At 39.3% G+C, this 19,697-nt stretch overlaps 1 protein-coding gene across 1 annotated transcript; it reads left to right on the forward strand.

The window, feature by feature from the left end:
- Positions 1 to 1,111: 1,111 nt before the first annotated feature.
- On the forward strand, positions 1,112 to 11,730 carry vtg3 (vitellogenin 3, phosvitinless). Its single transcript, XM_018673135.2, has 28 exons — positions 1,112 to 1,151; positions 1,584 to 1,604; positions 1,700 to 1,851; positions 2,461 to 2,712; positions 2,828 to 2,989; positions 3,097 to 3,245; positions 3,346 to 3,496; positions 3,815 to 3,972; positions 4,907 to 5,072; positions 5,168 to 5,293; positions 5,469 to 5,687; positions 6,155 to 6,372; positions 6,457 to 6,554; positions 6,635 to 6,759; positions 6,852 to 6,953; positions 7,040 to 7,159; positions 7,289 to 7,478; positions 7,575 to 7,662; positions 7,792 to 7,977; positions 8,082 to 8,220; positions 8,310 to 8,478; positions 8,963 to 9,072; positions 9,165 to 9,251; positions 9,416 to 9,622; positions 10,477 to 10,622; positions 10,774 to 10,912; positions 11,040 to 11,153; positions 11,369 to 11,730. Exons 1-27 carry the CDS (start codon positions 1,112 to 1,114, stop codon positions 11,145 to 11,147), a joined length of 3,828 nt encoding a protein of 1,275 aa, XP_018528651.1. The 3' UTR covers positions 11,148 to 11,153; positions 11,369 to 11,730.
- Positions 11,731 to 19,697: the final 7,967 nt, after the last annotated feature.

Raw genomic sequence — 19,697 nt, forward strand, 5'->3', positions numbered from 1 at the left:
GTGCAGGCCTTTCTATACCTAGACAAATTGTAGAAAGAAAGGTTTCAGTAGAGATAAAGTAGAAAGAAGTTCAGAATTTACTGTACAGGATTTTGGGTGACATAGGTGTTATATATATATTCCTCATGTTTGTTTTCCTCTTTGTTTATCCTGTAATATTCAGAACAATCCAATTGTACTCATTCAAGTTCAAGGATAAAAAAATGTGACTTTGGAGCCCTCTAATGGCTGAAGCTGAGATGAAAAGCCAGAAAAGCAGATGGTCAGGTGAACTGAAGCCTGAGAATGAAAAGGGTATGGCAGCTGAGAGAATCCTTGAGCGCGATTACACCAGGGACTCTTGTGTTGTGCAATCTGAACATAACCGTAAGAGACAGAAAGAACAGACACTTAGGCTGATTGCTGCTGGATGTCGTCACCCTCGAACAGCACATATAAACAGGCCTGTTTTGCGGAGTCCTTTTAGGCTGAGGCAAATTTTAAAAATTGGCATGAAGAGCAGCAATTCTCCACGCTGTTTGACTTTGTTGTATCCAGGAGGAGAGCTTTGTGATGCCTGGGGACGGCGTATAAAGTATAAGAACAGGAGTTGCGCTAATATTCAAGAAGTAAAAGAGTAAAACCAGCCAACATCCTCTCTCCCTTAAGTCCATGTGGCTGGGATTCACAAGAGGGAATAGATGTAGATCCCACCGGGCTTATCCCTCCATTCAGTCGTGAAAAACTTGTTTACTTCATTTTCTGCGTGATTAAAAAAGAGACTTTAGTGTTGAATTTAAAAGAAAAAAAACTCTAAACAAGCCATATTCTGAGTTCTGCGTTTATGTAAGAGAAAGCACCACACAGATTTCACCCATGACTTACAGATATAAAACTATGATGTTCTTTACAGAGATGCAATGTCATTTTTAAGCAAAATCAGTCAGTCACACAGACAGTTATCAGACAGTTATCTATATTACTAGTGTCACTCTGACAGTGTCACAGGTCAGCATGGCTCTAGGGCAGACAACATGTGTTTACTTTAAAAACACACCAGTCCCAGGTGAAAACCCACACTGGTATATAAAGGACAAATCTGAAATGTGTGCTTCCACTCCTCAGTTTCATCATGTGGGGGCTTCTTCTCTGCTGCTTTGTGGCCCTGGCCAGTAAGTTTTCATTGCATATTATTTTACTTGTAGAAGCTTGATTTGTGGTATTTTGTTATTGTAGAACAGTCAGGGCACAATCCATGCTCAAAGAACATTAACTTCAATTTCAGAGATATGTTATATGCTCCTTTTGTTTAAAAAAAATGCATTTTTTAGAGAACTCTCAGCAGTTCATTCATTCAACTCAGCTCTGAAGAAGAAATTTTAAGTTGAGTTAGGTAAATATTAACAAAACTTATAGGTTTATATTAATCTGATGTGAAAAGATAAGTTGACTCCAATAAATTCTTGTTTGATGTTTTGCAGTGTGTGTATGACTGATAACATCCCTTGGATTACATTTATAAATAAACCAAACTACATAAAAAATATGGTTGTATATTAACAAAAGCTCTAATGCTGACATTATGTATGACTTCATTCTCTCAGCATGCCACAGTGTCCATTATGGTGAGTCTTTTTGTCTCCATCCTAAAAGTAAAACTTTCAAAAACTTTCCATGAAGAACATATGAGGCGATAACTAATTTCATAAACATATTCCAGAGCTAAGCCTGAACCCCAGGAAGACCTACGAGTACAAATACAAGGGCGAAGTGAATTTTGGACTGGGCATGCCAAACCTCGCTGAGTCTGGTGTGAGAATGATGTGCAAGGTTAAGATCACCGGTATGTCCGCACAAACATTCATCCTTCAGGTAAGAGTCAGAACAGAGGAAAGTTAATTAGAACATGATTCTTAAACACATAATCTGGTTGGGCAGTGTAGCATAAACAATGACAGGTTGTTAATCAGTTAATTTAATGTCTGAAAGTAATTGGCAGTGCATCATTTGTCATTTATCATTTATTCATGTATCATAAATTATTTGGAAGTCAACATCTGTTGAAAGGTTGTACAGGCTTTTGAAGCCAAAATCGTGTAGATTATGTTATAAATCACTTCTACTTTGATATTAAAAAGGTTCTTTATGAAAGTGATAAAAGTTCAGAAATTGTTTTTTATAAACATTTCCAACAGCTGTGCAACACAATGTGTCTATCTCCTATGATGCACAGTTATCTTCCAATACCTTTTTGTCACGTTTCAATCAAACTCTGTTGGAAATATTATAATTACGGTAAAGTGAACAGTCCTTTAAAAACGTAAGGATAAATACAGTTTCCTATCTTCTGCTGAGTTACACATATCACCTGTGTTTCATCTGACATGAATTTGAGCAGAGAATTAGACACTTTTCATGTTGACTACTCATGAATGTGGCACGCCAGAGATAAAATTGCTTATTTCCATCTCTGGTTCAAAGGTTTCAGATTTAGCCTTCGAAGAGTTCAATGGTTTCCCTGGGAAAAACAGCTTCAACGCCTCCCCGAAGCTCACCCAACGTATCGCTGCCCAGCTCGTCAAACCCTTCATGTTTGACTACGCCGGTGGACACGTCGTTGACATCCGCGCCCCTGCTGAGATTTCTGACACTGTTGTCAACATTGTGAGAGGGATACTGGATTTCTTCCAAGTTACTGTCAAGACCACACAGAGGATCTATGAGCTGGAAGAGGTGAGGCAGTGACAGACAGCACAGACTGCTCTATTCTGCACTATCATCACTTACCCTGCCCAGCATCAATAGAGCTGTAATAAAAAATGTAACAAGGTTTAGTTTTGTCTGTAAGGTTGGCATCCACGGCAAGTGTCAGAGTAACTATGCAATTGAAGAGGACAAGGAAACAAAGGACATGACCATCACTCAAGTTGTGGATGTTACTAACTGCAGGGAGAAAGCAGCCATCTACAGGGGGATGGCTACTGCTGTGCTCGACCAAGTCTCCAAACAGGTTTGTTTGTCTCACTGCAAATGCATCTGATCTTACAGTTATAAATTACACACGACAAAATCAGATCTATTTTTTATTTTTCATTATTTATTTTTTGGTCTCCCTAGAGAGGAGAATCTGTTGTAACAACAGCGAGATGTGTTTACACAGTCAAGCCAACAACAGAGGGAGGTCTCATTACCAGGGCTCACGGCCTGGAGCGACAGCACTTCAGTCCCTTCAATGTGAAGGGCGGCAGTTTCAAGATGCGAGCAACGTAAGACAAATGTATAAGTACAAGTATGCACGTTATGCCTGCTCATCCACAATGTCTGTCTGTTATACAAATCGGCTGCTTTAAATAACTTCTCCTGCAGGAAAGAAATGGTGCTGCTTGGCGTGAGTGACACAGCCAGGGCTGTCATGTTTGGGTCAATGGAAAGCAAGGGCAGCCTCGTATACAAGTTTGTCAATGCCGAAGCTAATGTCCCCATTATGATGCAGAACCTGGACAACCCAGTGCCAAAGGTAATAATGATACATTGGTACTACATGAAATCCATATCTTTATAAAGTCTCTCCAGAAAGGAGCAGGAGGCACTCTGAGATGAATTAAGATAAATGGAAAAAGAATTAAATGAAATCAACTAAATTCCCAGAGATCATTAAAATGTATTAAATTAGTTTCCTTTTCTAAAATCAGCTGAAATGAAAATAATTTATGATCTCCCACAAGTGGAATAAATTTTATGAGTTTGTGCACCAAGGACCAAATGCCACGGTAACATATGTTAATAAGTTCAGGAAATGTTTAAGAATCATTTTGTCCCCTCATTTTCTTTCCAGGCTATCGAATTGATCAAGCGTCTGGCTGAGGCTAATATTTATCATATTGACAGCGCAACCACTGAAGACACTATAAAGCTGTATCAACTCCTACGGGTGATGCCTTTCGAAGGATTAGATGACATGTGGAAGCAGTTTTCAGGAAATGAAGAACACAGGTGAGAATTGTTATCATATCGTGATGCAATGAATATGAACCTCTGGTTATTTTTAGCCAACAGCACAAAGAATGTAACCTTAAATTCAGCCTCTGATTAACAGATGCCCTTTGAAAAGCATTTGTTCTTGTTGTTGATCTTTCTCTAACAAGAATAAAATGCTTCTCTGAGCTGCATGTAGGCTAACAGGCATGGTGTACATTTGGTGGCTGTCCCATCAGGAAATGAAACAACCAATCATCTTGCTTGACGCATAGGTCCTCTGCAAGCCTCTGTAACCCATATTACCCATAACACCTTTCTTACTATAGCTGATGGGAGTTTAAATCATTTTGATGTGGGGGTTGGGAATGATTGTTGGTGTGTAATTGTTGCCCCAAATATGTGACCTTTTATTAACCTTAACAGTATAGTGTGGACCTCCGCGTCAACAAGTTGATTGGTTGTAATAAATTGTCTATATCCAGCAAGTTTTAAATTCAAAACTTGTAACAGAAATTTTCTGGTTTACTGTGAAATTGCCTGAATTACCTTCACCTTTAACCAAGCTCTCCATTGTAGTGCGAGTAAGATGACGAACAAAATGGCCCCAGGCCATCTCTAAAATCTGATACTGATCCACTTCAACTGATTAGGTAATTGAAGAGTTTCCTCCCACTTAGTTCAGGAAGGATTTAGTCTGGTACATTACCACTGATGAATGATTTATTACCATGTGAGGCACGATGACAGAAAGGTGACGGGTGGAAAACGGCTTTCCCTGCTCATTAAGATTGAGACAGCTTGTATTTCATATCGTACAAATGCAATTAAAAGAGACATCTGACCTTCTTGTTCACACCTCCACGTTTTCTCTTTTGAATTACTTGAAGCATTATCCTTATCATCAGTATTGTCTGATTAATCCATTTTCTCTCACTTTTCAATTATTAAGACGTTGGTTTTTGGACTCAATTGTTGAGGTCAGCGATGCTAGAATCCTTAAGTTCCTGGAAATGAGGTTTCAGGCTGAAGATGTGTCTGTAACTGAAGCTCTGGAGACCCTTTTGCTGTCAATAAACCATCTCCAAGCTATTCCTGATTTGGTTGAGATGGCTAAAGTGAGTTAATGGGAAGAGAAACCGTTTGCATATAAAGAATGATAACATGTACACTGTCTACAGAAGATTCATATCAAAATGTCTCTGTTCTACAGATGTTCCTGAACATCCCCTTTAGTAAAACCAATATCTATCTCTGGCATACTGTGGTGCTTTCCTATGGTTCTCTGGTGTACAAGCACTGTGCATATTATACACCCTGCCCAGTAGCTGCTGTTCAGGTAATCAAAATAAGACAAAAATCTATTCCCTGTGATAAATAGTCATTTGAAACAAAAACACGTCTATGCACTAATCATAAGCTTTTAAAGTATGTGGTTTGACTAAGTAAGTAGCATCTACAAAATAAAACACAGTAAAAACTGACTGCATATTTGTTTCATATCTGCACTACAGCCACTGCTAGACATGGCCATGGAGGCTCTGAGGAATGGCAACGAGACAGACATGGTCATCGCTCTGAAAGCACTGGGGAACGCTGGTCATCCGGGCAGCATTAAAACCATCATGCGCTTCCTCCCTGGAGTGGCTGCCAACCCCGTAGATCTGCCACCTCGTGTGCTGAGCGCTGCCGTTCAGTCTATGAGACTCATAGCTGCCAGAGACCCTCACAGTGTAAGACCAGTATATATCATGCAAGTGGATTAGAAGAGTTTTTGGATGATCATTTATCACAGCCCTCTTTTTTATTTTCTATTTTTTTTTTACAAAATGTCAAGTTGAAAGTTCAATTTTCTAAAGAGGTTAAATGCAGAGTAACAATGCATTTACATAAAGCTGTAGACAATTCTAATCCTGGAGAGTTTATTTGATTTTCATCATTGCTGCAGGAAAGAATAATAATTTTCAATAATCATGTCAAAATGCCATATCTAATTAATGCTACTGTTAGACAGTCTTTACACTGTGGGGGTACATAATCTTCTTATTTATATCCACATTTACAGTTGCCTGCTTCTCAAATTTCATAATCAGTTCAGAAAATTATAGCAACTGTGTTGGAATAGAAATGACCCCAGCAGTGGGTGGCTGAATGTGTGAGCTTTCTGAACTCCTAATGATTATAATACTTGTGTTTTCAGGTCCAAGACATCACCATGGCTTTGTTCCTGCAAAAGGACGTTCCCACTGAGATCCGCATGCTGGCCTTCATGATCCTGTTTGACACTAAGCCGTCGATGGCTCTGGTCTCCACAGTGACTGCACATCTACAGCACGAAAAAGACCTCCATGTTGTTAGTTTTGCATATTCCTACCTGAAAAGTTTTGCCAGATCCAGTACTCCAGATAATCACTTCCTGTGAGTATGACTATAAGTGTGAGTATGAGTATGACTTATTTGTGTTACATGATGCATGATTCCTTTTTGTGGCCCCTGCCATAGCTCAACTGCCTGCAACATTGCTGTGAAAATCCTGGCCCCTAAATTTGGTCGCCTCAGCTATCACTACAGCAAAGCAATGCGCATGGACTGGTTTAATGGTAAGTTCAAATGTAGATGTACTAGACCCTATGATTTCACTGAAACAGCTCTGCGAGAATTTACTATTTTCCCAATGCAGACGATTTCCTGATTGGCACAGCGGCAGAAGTCTTCATGTTAAGAAGCGCAACACATGTCTTTCCCACTGAAATCATGATGAAAGGAAAATTTTATTTCATTGGGAGAATTCTGCAGCTCCTGGAGGTACACCGTGATATCACTGATACTTGGGTTGAACTTAAATGTCTCTTCCAAGTCATTGACAGTAATCATCTTCTTTTCTTTGCATGCTACAGTTGGGTATCCGTGGTGAAGGAATTAAGGAACTGTTTGGTTCAGGCATCCCTGGATTTAGAGGAGATCTAGGTTTCAGTGACTTCCAGGCTATTTTCAATGTGGTGAGTATATTATTTAAACCTTAAGGCAACAAGATCACAACTGTGCCATGTGTGTTTGGGTGACTGTGATGCTGTGTCATTTTCAGCTTGAAAACTGGGAAATTCTGCCCAACGATAAGCCCATCCTTTCTGCCTATTCACGTGCCTCTGGACAAGAGTGGTTCTTTGCTGATATCAACAAAGACTTAATTCAGAATATCATCAAGGTGAGAGAATGACTGAACAAAAACACTACTAGTGATCTATTTCTGTCAAAGCCAGTGCTGTCAACAAAGAGCATTATGCTGGTCCACAAGGCCTGTTATGTGCTGCCAATCCTGTGAACTTATGTGCAGGCTATGAGTCCTTCAGCAGGGAAAGAAAGCCCTGTGTGGGCTGCAATTGAGAATTTACAGAGGGGGATCTCATGGCATCGGACCAAGCCATTCTTGATCTTTGAGGTTCGCTACTTCCAAGCTACCACCCTGGGTCTCCCCATTGAGATTAGTAAATATTATGAATCAGTCAATGGGATCACAGTCAATGGTGAGGAGATAAATCCATATGACCATATGGCATATGACCACCTTACAAATCCAATTAGTTTGATCAATGACTATAACAATGTTATTGTTTGTGTAGCTAAAGCTGCAGTAAATCCACCACTGACTGAACGTCTTGGACAACTCTTGACTTCTGAAATTTCACTGGAGACTGATGGTTTCGTTGGGTAAGAATATTCAGTGTTCCTTTAATTTAAAGACGATATGTTGCATTTATGTTGACAGATTGCTTTTGTATACCACTTACATTCGTACTGTGGAGTTACAACTACCCAATTCATTTGCTTCTTTTTTAGCTTCACAAAGGATGTTTGGGTTTTCTATGGGATCAATACAGAACTGTTCCAGTGTGGTTCTGAGATTAAGACCAAAAACCCTCTTGCTATTCCGTGGAAGTTCTCCGCCAAGATCAATGTCAGAGAAAAGAAGTTTGAACTCGACTTTCCTCCATGTAAAAAAGAGTTTGAAATTCTTTCAGTCAGGTATGTTTTTTTGGGTACAGAGGAAAATGTTATGTTACAGTAAATTTATACATGCAGCAAATATGCCAAGTTTAAGGACTCTTATTTTCCTTTCCAACCAACAGCTCCGATGTGTATGCAGTCTCCAGGAACATCGAAGAGCCAGCTATGGCTAAAATGACCCCAATGATGCCCAACGCAGTTGACTCAAATGATGAAGTTTCCCACATGGGCCCCACGCTTGTGAGGCCTGAGGCAGATCAGGTACTGTCACACACACCTGTAGGATATTACTGTTGGAGATCAACTAATACTTTACTGAGCTCAAAACAGCTTTTTTTCTGATCTAACAGATTGCGACACCAAACATCTGGCATCCAAGATCCAAAATGTGTGCTGAGAGTAACATTTATGGAGCTGGCGTCTGTGTGGACTCTGAGTTAAGGAGAGAGTATTATCAAGAGGAATACCCCCTGTACTATTTCTTGGGATACACCCACTTGGCAGTCAAAGTAGTCCCAGGTATATACAACAAGTCCAGCACATTACATCACTGAGTGCTTCTGTGAGACACACTGCTCAGTGAAATGTTCAGGTTGAAATGCCATTTTATTGCCCAGTTTGCAAAGATTGCTGCTGTTGTCGCTGCTGCCACCCAGTATTACAACATCTGACATGTCAGTGCAGCTGATAACACTTGAGGCTTTTAAGAGGGATCTTACAACATACTCGCTTCATCTGGCTACCTCTGTTTAATATATTTCATTATCTATTTTATTTCCATTCTCTTTACTATTTCAAGTATATTTTCTCTGTATTGATGTTGTGTCCTTACTCTATTTTGTTTTAGTCTTAATATGTTATTTTGATTTCTATTCTGTGAGGCACTTTGTTTACTTTATGTTTTTAAAAGAATTTAACAAACAAAGCAGTTATTATTAGTATTAGTATTAGAATATATTTATATGTTAACTTTTTGCTAATATAGCCTGTGTATTTTCATTAGCCCAGACTATCAAAGCTGTTGACAAAATCCACTTTGAGGTTAATGGCGGCCCAAGCAGACATCCAATGAGTGCACGCCAACTGCTTGAGACTCTGAGGAGGCTTTCCAAGGTATTTGGCTACCTCTTGCAATTTAATTACCTCTGCACCTGCTCTGGTGTTTCATCCATTCAAATTCTCCTGTTCCTTGATTGTGTTTACAGGAAGCCACTCGGCGAGTACGCCTGTCTTCTGATTCAGCCTCAAGCGTCAGAGGATCTCATCACAGCCGTCATGACACCATAATGGAAGTACGCTAAACATGCTCCACAGAGAGTGACCTGAAATTTGTTTTTGCTGCAAAAAAAAAAAGAAAAAAGAAAAAAGATGATTAATACTCTACACATACCATACTAGGCATGATGCACACAGACTCATTATAGTCTAATGGGCTGCTTTCTATCTCATTCCATAGGTCTGGGACTCAGCACCTGAAGCTCTACTGAACATTAAAGCTTTCGCCATGAGTGGCAACCAGAAGCCTGAGGGCTACGATGCAGCCATGTACTACACGCCGGAGGCAAATATTCAGAACACCCAAATGATTGTGTCCCAGGTTGGAGAAGACACCAACTGGAAGATGTGCGTGGACACCACTGTGCACACCCATGCCGAGGCAAAGGTAGATATAAAACTTAGAGGAAGAGCAGATGAGTTATTTATATTCATCTGGTAGAAATGGTAGAAATAAAAAATAAAAAATACTGTTGTTAGTTTATGTTATTGTCAACAGTTTCTCTGAACTTATCCCTCTGGCAAGAGTTGCCTGCTGTGTAAACAGAGTTTCATATATTCTTTATTCCTCTATACCAAAGAACTCTACTGCTGTCCAGAAGCTGTTAAAACCACATAACAGAGCTGTGTCATTCCACTGGGGGACATATTCCTTAATTACAGTAAGCCAGTGTAGTTTATTCTTGAACAAATCTGCAACTGCATTTTTAATCTCCGGAGACTTAGGGAAGTGTAGAAGGGGCTGTCTTTACACTGCCTTGTTACCATGACAAGCTGAGAGGAATAAAGTGCACTGTCCAAGTTTCTGGTAATGAAGGAATATGTAACCACATGCAATGGCATGGCACCATGTTTATGTGTTTTTAATGAATTCGAGACATGAGGAGAGTTCTGTGGTACAGAGGCATGGGTTATTTTAGGATGTAGATACACAGCGAATACTTGTTTGTAGGATAAAATGTATTGTCTTTGGTTGGTCATGGTAATTGTGGATGATGAAAAGATATAAGACATTGCCTCCTCTTTAAGGTCATTTTAAAAACATCATATAGACAAATACATTCTTGTGCCAAAGTCACCACATGTATAATGTGTGCAGCTGACAAAGCTTTAGATGGAAATGTCACACTGGCCATCCATTTGTAGCACTGTTCTTCATAGTTAAGCAGTTAAAAGTGCATGATGTTGGGAAGGTTGTTTGTAGACTTTTCCTTCATGATTGATCTCTTGCGTTTGGTCTAGGCACACATTAGATGGGGAGCTGAATGTCAGTCCTATGAAATGTCAATGAGAGCCGCAACTGCACATCTGCCTGGTTCCAAGCCAACACTCAAGGCCAAAGTACACTGGACCAGGATCCCAGAAGCCATGGCAGAGATGGGCAGAAGGTGAGCTCTACGTGTCTGCAGTGGAGGATGACTTCCACTCACATGTTCTAGCAGTTTACGTTGCTTTACAAAGCGCGGTAGTGACATTGTCTGTCTTTCTTATGATATTCGCTGGCATGTGATCTTAAAGGAGCTTTTTTACCTTCTCCAGGATTGAAAGCTACATCCCAGGCATGGCTTTCCTGCTCGGCTTCTACCAGCAACATGAGAGAAATGCCAAGGAGGAGGTTTCTGCATCAGTTGTTGCAGCCTCAGCAGACAGCATCGATGTGAAGATTAAATTCCCAGAGGTGTCAAGGGAAATCTTCATTGCCTACATCTTTATGCAAAACTTCTAAATCCTTGTGCATCGCACACAACTAATCTTGACTGCCGTATTGACACAGATGTGTTATTTTCTTTCTGTCTTGTCGTTAGTATACCATCTACCGCCAGGCTATTCCAGTTCCACTACCACCTGCCAGTTTTCAGGAGTTTCAACATGACACCAGAAACACAACAACAGATGGATTTGGACGCGCATAGAAACATGTAGGCTATAGAAACCTGTTCAGCTGAGTTTCATTGATGAACATTTTTTTTTATCCATTTTAAATACTGTGTAAATTAGTGTGTATGTGAGTATGTGTGTGTGTATGTATAGCGGTGGATTGTTGTGACAGATTTCTATGCAAAGCAGATAAGCAAAAACAAGCAGAGAGCTGCGCAATTTTTGCTTGCTTTTTAAAATATGTTTTGTGTTGCAGGAAGACAACAAAGCCCAGATGGAAGCCAGATGCTTCTTTTCACAGTGATAACGCTGCATCCAAAATCTCGACCACTGTGATGAAAGTGAGGATCATAAAAGATGTATCAGTAATCCCTCAGATGTCACCAGTTTGGAAATAACCTGCAAAGGTCTTGATTTATTCATTTGAAAGCGTGTTAATATTTGAACACCCTCTTTTGAAGAAAGATCGTGAAAATTCGTGCTTATGTTCCAAATGTTGTATCTTCACGACAAAATCCTTTGTTCATGTGATGTTGCGTTAAAGCTGTGTGATTAAAATACGGAGCAACCTGTTTCTCTTACTTTACCATTACAACATTAAATGGTTTTTCACCAATTTCTCCTTGTTATTGCATTCAAGGATCAAAAAGGAGCTGGACTGCAGTTACAGTTTACATGGTATCACACCAAATTGAGATATATCTGAGCTCGTTAATGGATACCACACAATATTATAAAGTCAGGCAGTGATCAGCAGTACTGATGAAATCCCAGAAAATCCTGAGGAACTTGATTTAGAGTTTAAATTCAGAATTAAATTGAAAATTAAGAGTGACAGTCCCGTCTGTTGCAAACTTCACTCTGCTTTTGTTAAAAAGAGAGCAATGCAAATGGCATTATATTTGCCAAATCTAATTCAAGAGTGGCGACCGCACAAAGCACAATCCAAAATGTCTGGCAGGTTTGTCTAATCCACTGGCCAATTTGGCAAATAAGCAGTCTTTGTTAACAGGTCCAGTTATACTCTGCATATCCTATTAAAATACTGAATGTTGTGTTCAGTAAATTGGAGAGTTTCTCCTGAAAGAGATGAATGTTTACAAGGTCTGTATGACCTGTTCTGTTTGTTTGGTCAACTGACCCAACAGGACTTTTTGCAGATATTGGTACACAATGTCACCGTGCGTGCCTTTAAAGTTCAGTGTCTCTGTCACACAAAGCACTCTGTGCCCTTTGGTGAAAAAAAAAAAAGTCAAGTGCTTGTTGAATGGCTGGACTATATTATATTATATTTAATATATTTAATATTCACATGAAGGATCTTAAAATAGAGGTTTTACTTTATGAATTGATTTAAAAAATCTGATGAACATTAATTGGCGCTCCTGAACTGAGCTTGGCCCAAATCACAACGCTGAGCAGTAACAAATTGGATGTGTCACTAGCCAAAGATAATGATTGCATCCTAACCAAAGACTGGTTGTCCCTAACTACTCCTGGCTCTGCTTCTCCTGCCTACGCTGATTTAGCCAGATGGTGTAGAATTGCAGAGAAAAGACATCGCCATCAAAGGCTGAACAGGATGAGTGCAATTATAATGGCGCCATTATGTTCCATTTACATCTCTAATATCCTACGGGCTTTCAAGTACTGGGGGTGGGGGTGGGGGGGAGCTGGGCCTACTGTGTCAAGATCCACATGGCCTCCTGTTGGGACGCGATGACCTTGTGTTGTGATGACTTCACCAGGTGAAATCTGCTGGTTAGAAAGTATTAGTGAATGATTGATCAGGTCATTTGAAGGAGGAGGGATAGGCCATCCCCTCCTTTGTATTGCTGCTCACTCTGTGATTGTGATGTGCCTCATTAGGCAGACTATACCAGCCCGGCTGAAAGCCATCTGAGAGTGGCTGATAATAAAACCATGGTTACAGACATTTCTGTACAACTGTAGCTATTACTCCGTGTTTTGGGCATAGCATGGGTCATCACTGGAGGAAGAAAAAGTTTTATTACAAAACCCAGCAGTTCAACAAGTGACAGCTCCTTGTAGAAAATAACTGTGTGAACAAACAGGCCCATATTTAATACATATAATTTTGGAAACATTATTCAATTCTGTATTCTTGATAGATGAAACAGCTTTAAAATGTAATTCTCTAAAAAGTCCTGATTTGTGGGCTATTGGCAACAGCAGGCATAATCCTGTGGTTTGCCATTGCATGTGTGTGTGTGTGTTAGTGTGTGAGCACTAGAGGACAGTATTTACCAGACATTAAAATATGCCTGGCACAGTGCTGAGAGCCTGGCTCTGGTATTTGTTCAGTTCACACAGAGGGCTATGCAGTGGATGTTGACATTCTGGGGATAAATAAACATATGTCTTGGCACGGTCAAAGTGCTCCTGCAACTCTGTGGTTTGCAAAAAGGGGGACACATTTTATTTTAATACAAATGAATGAATAAATAGAATACTGACCTACCGCTAATATTCTTTGAATGCTTATTAAGGCAGCAACAAATTATGGTAAACACAGTGCACTATCGAAAGGACAATAACACACAGATGATTGTGGTTTATTCCTAAAAGGTCTGTGTTTAGGACATACTCAAATATTTGTGCTGGGCTGCTTTTTCACCATCATATATGATCTGCCTACTGTCACTAATTTATGCCTATATACAGGAGAAATGTGAGTGGGTGAAACCGGTTATATCACTGACATTATCAAGTGGACACACCTAGTCACGGACACTCCATAACAACCCCCGGAGGGCTCGAAAATCTGACATGACGCATGCTGTTTAGACCTCCACTAAGCTCACATCCTCTCACCCAATAATTTCAGCGTCACTCTCTCCAAACGAGCTTGTTGCTATGTTTCCCCGGTGTTATTAAAAAATCTTGTTGCTCAGCGGTTAAGCGGTGGTGCCATGTTTTGGGAGAAAGATTTCTTTTAAAAAAAGCTAATTTATTTTCAGACCTTACTCTTGAGAGGCTCAGTAGAGCAGAGTCCTTCATCTGAAATGTTAGTGATCAGGATAAGGACACATTTTAGACTGTTATGTCAATACTATTATAATATATTAATGTCATGCTATGTTATTGCTGTCATTTTGAGTAGCGGCAGAGGTCGCAGCCTCTTTGGGGCTTTTGTATAAACAGAACTGTCAACTGAGGTCAGCTGGCTGAAGTGGGATTTTCATGCCACAGGCTGTATGGTCTGCATTCTTGTCTGAAACACAGAGGTTGATTTTCTATTGAGCCTGTGCAGAATCTGATTATTTGAGGATGTGAAAGCCAATAAAAGGTTCTTTACCAGCCCCTTATAAGTAGGGTATTCAATCATAACACCTCAATTCCGGATTAGTCATCACTGAACATAATATAGTGCTATATAAATGTGTTTTTGGCTCTTTATTTTTACAGTTTGTAAACTCTACAACCTTCTGCAGAAATTAAAAGCTTAATTACATATTACTTGACAAGTAATATGCATAATTGCTTACTGAAGAGATGACAGCATATTAAAATGTACTAAATGTTCTGGGCGGTGCAGTATATCTACACGTACAAAAAAATTAGACAACACAGTGTGGTTTTGTAGTTTTGAAAAGAGTAGCTCTGATAATTGAGCAGTGTTTTTTAGTTTACAGTTAATCAAGCAAAGTTGTTTATTGTTCACTAATTAGGAATGTTCATTAGTTCCTGTGTCAAACCAGTGATCTCTGCGGTTTCCCCCGAGCTGTCAGAGTAGCAGTAGCAACTTCAATGTGTTTGAAGTTAGGGTGTTTTTTTTAATTGCAGGCTGGGATAGGTTTCGAGCCCCTGCAACCCTGAACAGGACAAGCAGTGCTGATAGATTAGTGGATTAACAGTATTTGAACTGACATGCTGGTGGTAAACATGCAGAATGGTAAACCTGAGCTGATTTATTTCAGTCCATGTGGGGGGAACCATCTGATAATACACTGAATTTGGTTAGCCAGGAAAGTCATTATGATTCAACAAGCCCATGAGATATGTTTTTCTGCAGGGCTCTGAGTCATATTTGTCCTTTTTCTTTTCCCTTTATTACTTTGATATTTGTTTATTGAAGACATTTTTATAAGGACAGGAGAACTGCAATTAAAATAGTTTCTGCTCTGTGAGAGACAATTAAGCCCACTTACATCAATGTGAGGTCTGCACTATTATTATTATTTTGAGTACTGAGTTGGAATGACTGCAACAAAAACATTATTGTGGGAATGCTGGTGCCTGAATACTTGAGTTGAGTGTATATATATATATATATATATATATATATATATATATATATATATATATATATATATATATATATATATATATATATATAAAGCGCCAAACAGAAGTGAAGAAAAGGGACATCCTGATCAGATAACCTTGTCTAAGATTTTAGATATAATTTTTAGATTTTAGATATAATAATAAGATATTATTGTTGTTATTAGTGCTGTCTACTATCCAAACATTTAGAGAGAAACCCTCCATCTCACTCCCTTAAGGACATTTCTCTGAACTGAGTGTTTTTATGTGTTTTTAGCCTGTGATGTAAAATTAAATCATCTGTATGTCTTCTGAACCCTCTCTAGAAGTACCAAATTCAAAAGCGGTTTTCACTGAGGCAGCTTTTACTTCTGTAATATTTTGGGATTACTCTCAGATATCCAGCAAGTAGATGCCAAAGCCATAAACCCTGCCACTGGCCGCTACTGCAGTGAAGCTTCTTGCAATGAACCAGAATAAGCCCACCGTAAGCTAAACAATAATCATCTATGAAGTTTGTCCTTCTTAAGGGAATGAGGTGAACAGCCAAAAAGGCTGACCAACGTTGCCATGCTGAAAATCCAGTGTTTAGAGGATCTGATTTAATAACAGTCTGTGGATTTAATTTTTCATCCTCTCTATCCATATGAGGAATATGAGCTTAAATATCAATATAATGTCACCTCACCTCATGCTGGAAGTCGCCAATTTAATATGCATACAATACAATACATGGTGTACATCCAGATCCAAATGAATGCTACTATTACTGGGTGCTAGATGTGCAAACAGGTAAATATTTGCTTACAACTTAATAATATCGACTTAAAATATTATCACGTCTTTATATTTACCTGTTGTTTCCTTTGGCCCCAAAATCTGTTAATTATTGCAGGTTTAAATGATGCATGGTGACTGTTTCCTAAAAGGCTAAAAAGTACATTACTAAACATCAATACAATAGAAAATGAACTTAAGTATGAATACAATTGGAAAATGTTAAAAGTTTTCATCTGAGAGTGAACATATGTAAACTTTCACACAGAACAGGATGGTACCATGGGTTTGGTGAGTTTGACTATGGGCTACAATTTGAACCCATCCTGTTGGCCAATATATTTATTCACATTTTGTAAGTAAGCCGAATTGGCAATTAACAGTTTATTTTGTACCACTGGATGTTCTGATAGCTATCACTGAATTACTTCTGATACTGAAGAAATCTTAAAAACTTAGTCATTTTCATGCTTGTTCTAAAGAGTTCCAATTCCTGTCCCATTAGACAAACATTATCTCGTAATTATGAGATACCAAGACATAATTTATGAGATAAGGTCTACTGATTTTTCTTTTCATCTGTGAATGCTATTCACTTCTGTAGGTTATAATATTCATGAGGTTTGATTGATTGTTGTTGCTGGTCAATAGATATTTGTTTCTTTTCACTTTCTCGGAAAATCCTCAGAGCTCAGTTGCTGCAGGCTCAGGAAGAAGCAGACATAACAAAACAATAGGAGGAAATGCTGCTGTGACAGAGTATAGCATCCCTAAGGCATTACATTTTCTTCTAAAGATATTTCTTGGACATTTTTGCCTTCATGGAAAAGCAACAGTTGAGATATAGACATGAAACACAGGGAATATAATAGAGTTTGTTTAGACACATCTTCCATATATTAGGTAAGGTATTTTGGATGTTTATTACAGTTAATGGTCTTTCTTCCTAAATTAAAATGGAGTAAAAGGCTGCCCCGGCCTCTCTAAACGTTCATGACACATTGAAGTCATTGCGCCTGTCGTATCCATGAGTTAAGAGGTCTCCAAAATGTGCCTGCCTTGTTTAGGGTGTCATGCTGTGTAACATGTTTTTATCTGAGCAATGGGAGTAATTTTCTTCACATTCAGAGCTGATTGGATAAACATTAACTTGGTAGGCAATACATAATCTTTTGATCCCCCAACACCATAATTCTGTCTGACAGCACAGCAGGCAAAACACACCAGAGCTTTAAATATCCATTACTCTTGCTGGCATCGGCATTGTCTGTTTTGGTCCTTTTAACTGATCAGGCATAATCACTATTTTTACAGGCGAACACCATGGAACTTTTAGCTGTAATTCAATTTCCACAGAAATTCCTCAAGACACAGCTTATTCTTTACCAAAGACATGACACAGGCAATCAAATGACCAGGAGGGGGCACTGTTGGTCTTGGCTGTGACGTAAGGAGCCTTTATTTGTGGAGCCTTATATTCTATTTTTACTTCTTGTGAAAATTTTATGTCTTCCAGTACAGATCAGTGCTATTCTCCTGTTCCTCCCATTTGACCCAGAAATTCAGATACACACAACAAAATGAGTCTCAGGTCACAGAATGATGCAAAATTTAAATCACACTTTACAGTGTGATATAGTGGATATAATCTCACATATTATTCTGTTTCCATGTCTATCATTTGTGTATGAAGCATGTTTAATTGACACAATAGCTGTCTATTGTACATTTTAAAATGTATACATTATGAACAATATGATCATACAACTTCCAGGTGCTAACGACAGATGGGACCTGAGCCACACGACCTCCTCTCCACCACAAAGACCTGGAAAGAGGTCAAGATTACAGAAACATACATGAGGCAAAAAAAAAAGAAGCAAGCACACGATTCACATGGATAACAGAGGGATGCAAACACACAGGGGGGAGATAGAGAGAAAAGGAGGAGGCTGTGACTCTTGGAGGTGGGAGATCCAGATGCAAAACATCTGGGAGATGAGACACCGACAGCCAGGAGAGGGCGACGGCTGATAGTCCAGCACAGGGAACCCGAGTGAAAAGGGAGGGCAGGGAGGAGAGCATCAGGAGATAAAGAGAGAAAGACAGAAAGAGAGATAGGCACACAGCCTGGATGCTCATGTGCTTGAGGGAATAACAAGAAGAGTATGTAACTCTGTTCCCGCTTTCTGTTCTGAAACACAGTAATACTGCCAAGAGATCCTTGATAGCTGAGCAACAGAAATTGCACTGTGAAAGAGCAGCGGTGAAGTAGCCACCAAGAATTCAGTAATTCTTCATGTGCTGTCTTGTAGGCTCTGTATCTATTGCAAAATCCTCCAGCCTGTGAAGAGCCGTTGCCATGGCAACCTTACAGTTTATCAAGCTTTAAGGCGATAGAGAGAAGGAGAGGGTGCTGGTGTTGCATGCACACACATAAATGTGATTTACAATATCACACCTACACACGTAGATGCGCTGTCGGGAAAAAAAACCCCCAAAAAACGCAAGCACATTATGAGTTGTGATGAGTCTAGTTGGTCTCATGTCTTGATCCCGCATCAGATGTCAAGTCAAAATGTGCCAGTGTGTTAAATAATTCTAACAAGTAGCTTCTATCATAGTTAGCAAACATATACATACTGAAGTGAGCAGGAGGCAGGGCGACAGGGTGATTAGAGATTAGCTGCCTGACTGGAGGCTTACAGGTTTGATCCCTGCAAAGACCAGAATTTACACTGTGAATTACACTGATGCTGCAGCTCAATCAACCATACCACAACAAGATGCAATTAAGAATTTCTAAAAACATGATTGTTTAACCCATCTGAACCACATGGCTTCTGTACAGAGATTACAGACAGAGCAGATTAGGGATCAGTGCAGAGCTCAAGCCAGGAGGAATTTAGCTTAGCTTAGCATACACAGCGCAGAGGAAAACAGCTAGCAAGGCTCTACCAAAAGTGAAAAATGTTCCTACCAACACCAGCTCTCTTATTAAAGTTATATGTTGTTTGTTCATCTGCACATAAAGAGTTATGTAGCCTACAAAAAATGCTGAGTCACATGCTGTAACTATTCCTTGGAGAACTGAACCAGTTCAGACACTGCACACAATAATTAGCTACGACATGTAACTCCCTCTAAAACCTTTTTTGTGTACAAATTAAATAAAGAAAATATAAGGTGGTAATTAACGACTATTATAGATGTTAGTATACAGACGTAAGTGTGTTTTTGAAATTCAGACAGAGCCAGGCTACCTCCTCCTGCTTCCAGTCATTATGCTAAGCTAAGCTAAGCTAAGTTAAGTTAAACAACTCCTGACTCTAGCTACATATTCATTTTACAAAAGAGAACATTTATTTTTATTTTCATTTTTTTCCCCATATTTGTGGAAACAGTGTTGAAACGCCAGGAGGTATTTGCTCCAGCTGTTCATAAGTTCAAACTTAGCCAAACTGTACCTAAGTGGAGTTTTACAGTTTACTTACATTAAAACAGGTCTAAAAAGGCTA

This window comes from Lates calcarifer, linkage group LG17 (assembly GCF_001640805.2).
Source record: "Lates calcarifer isolate ASB-BC8 linkage group LG17, TLL_Latcal_v3, whole genome shotgun sequence".
NCBI lineage: Eukaryota > Metazoa > Chordata > Actinopteri > Centropomidae > Lates > Lates calcarifer.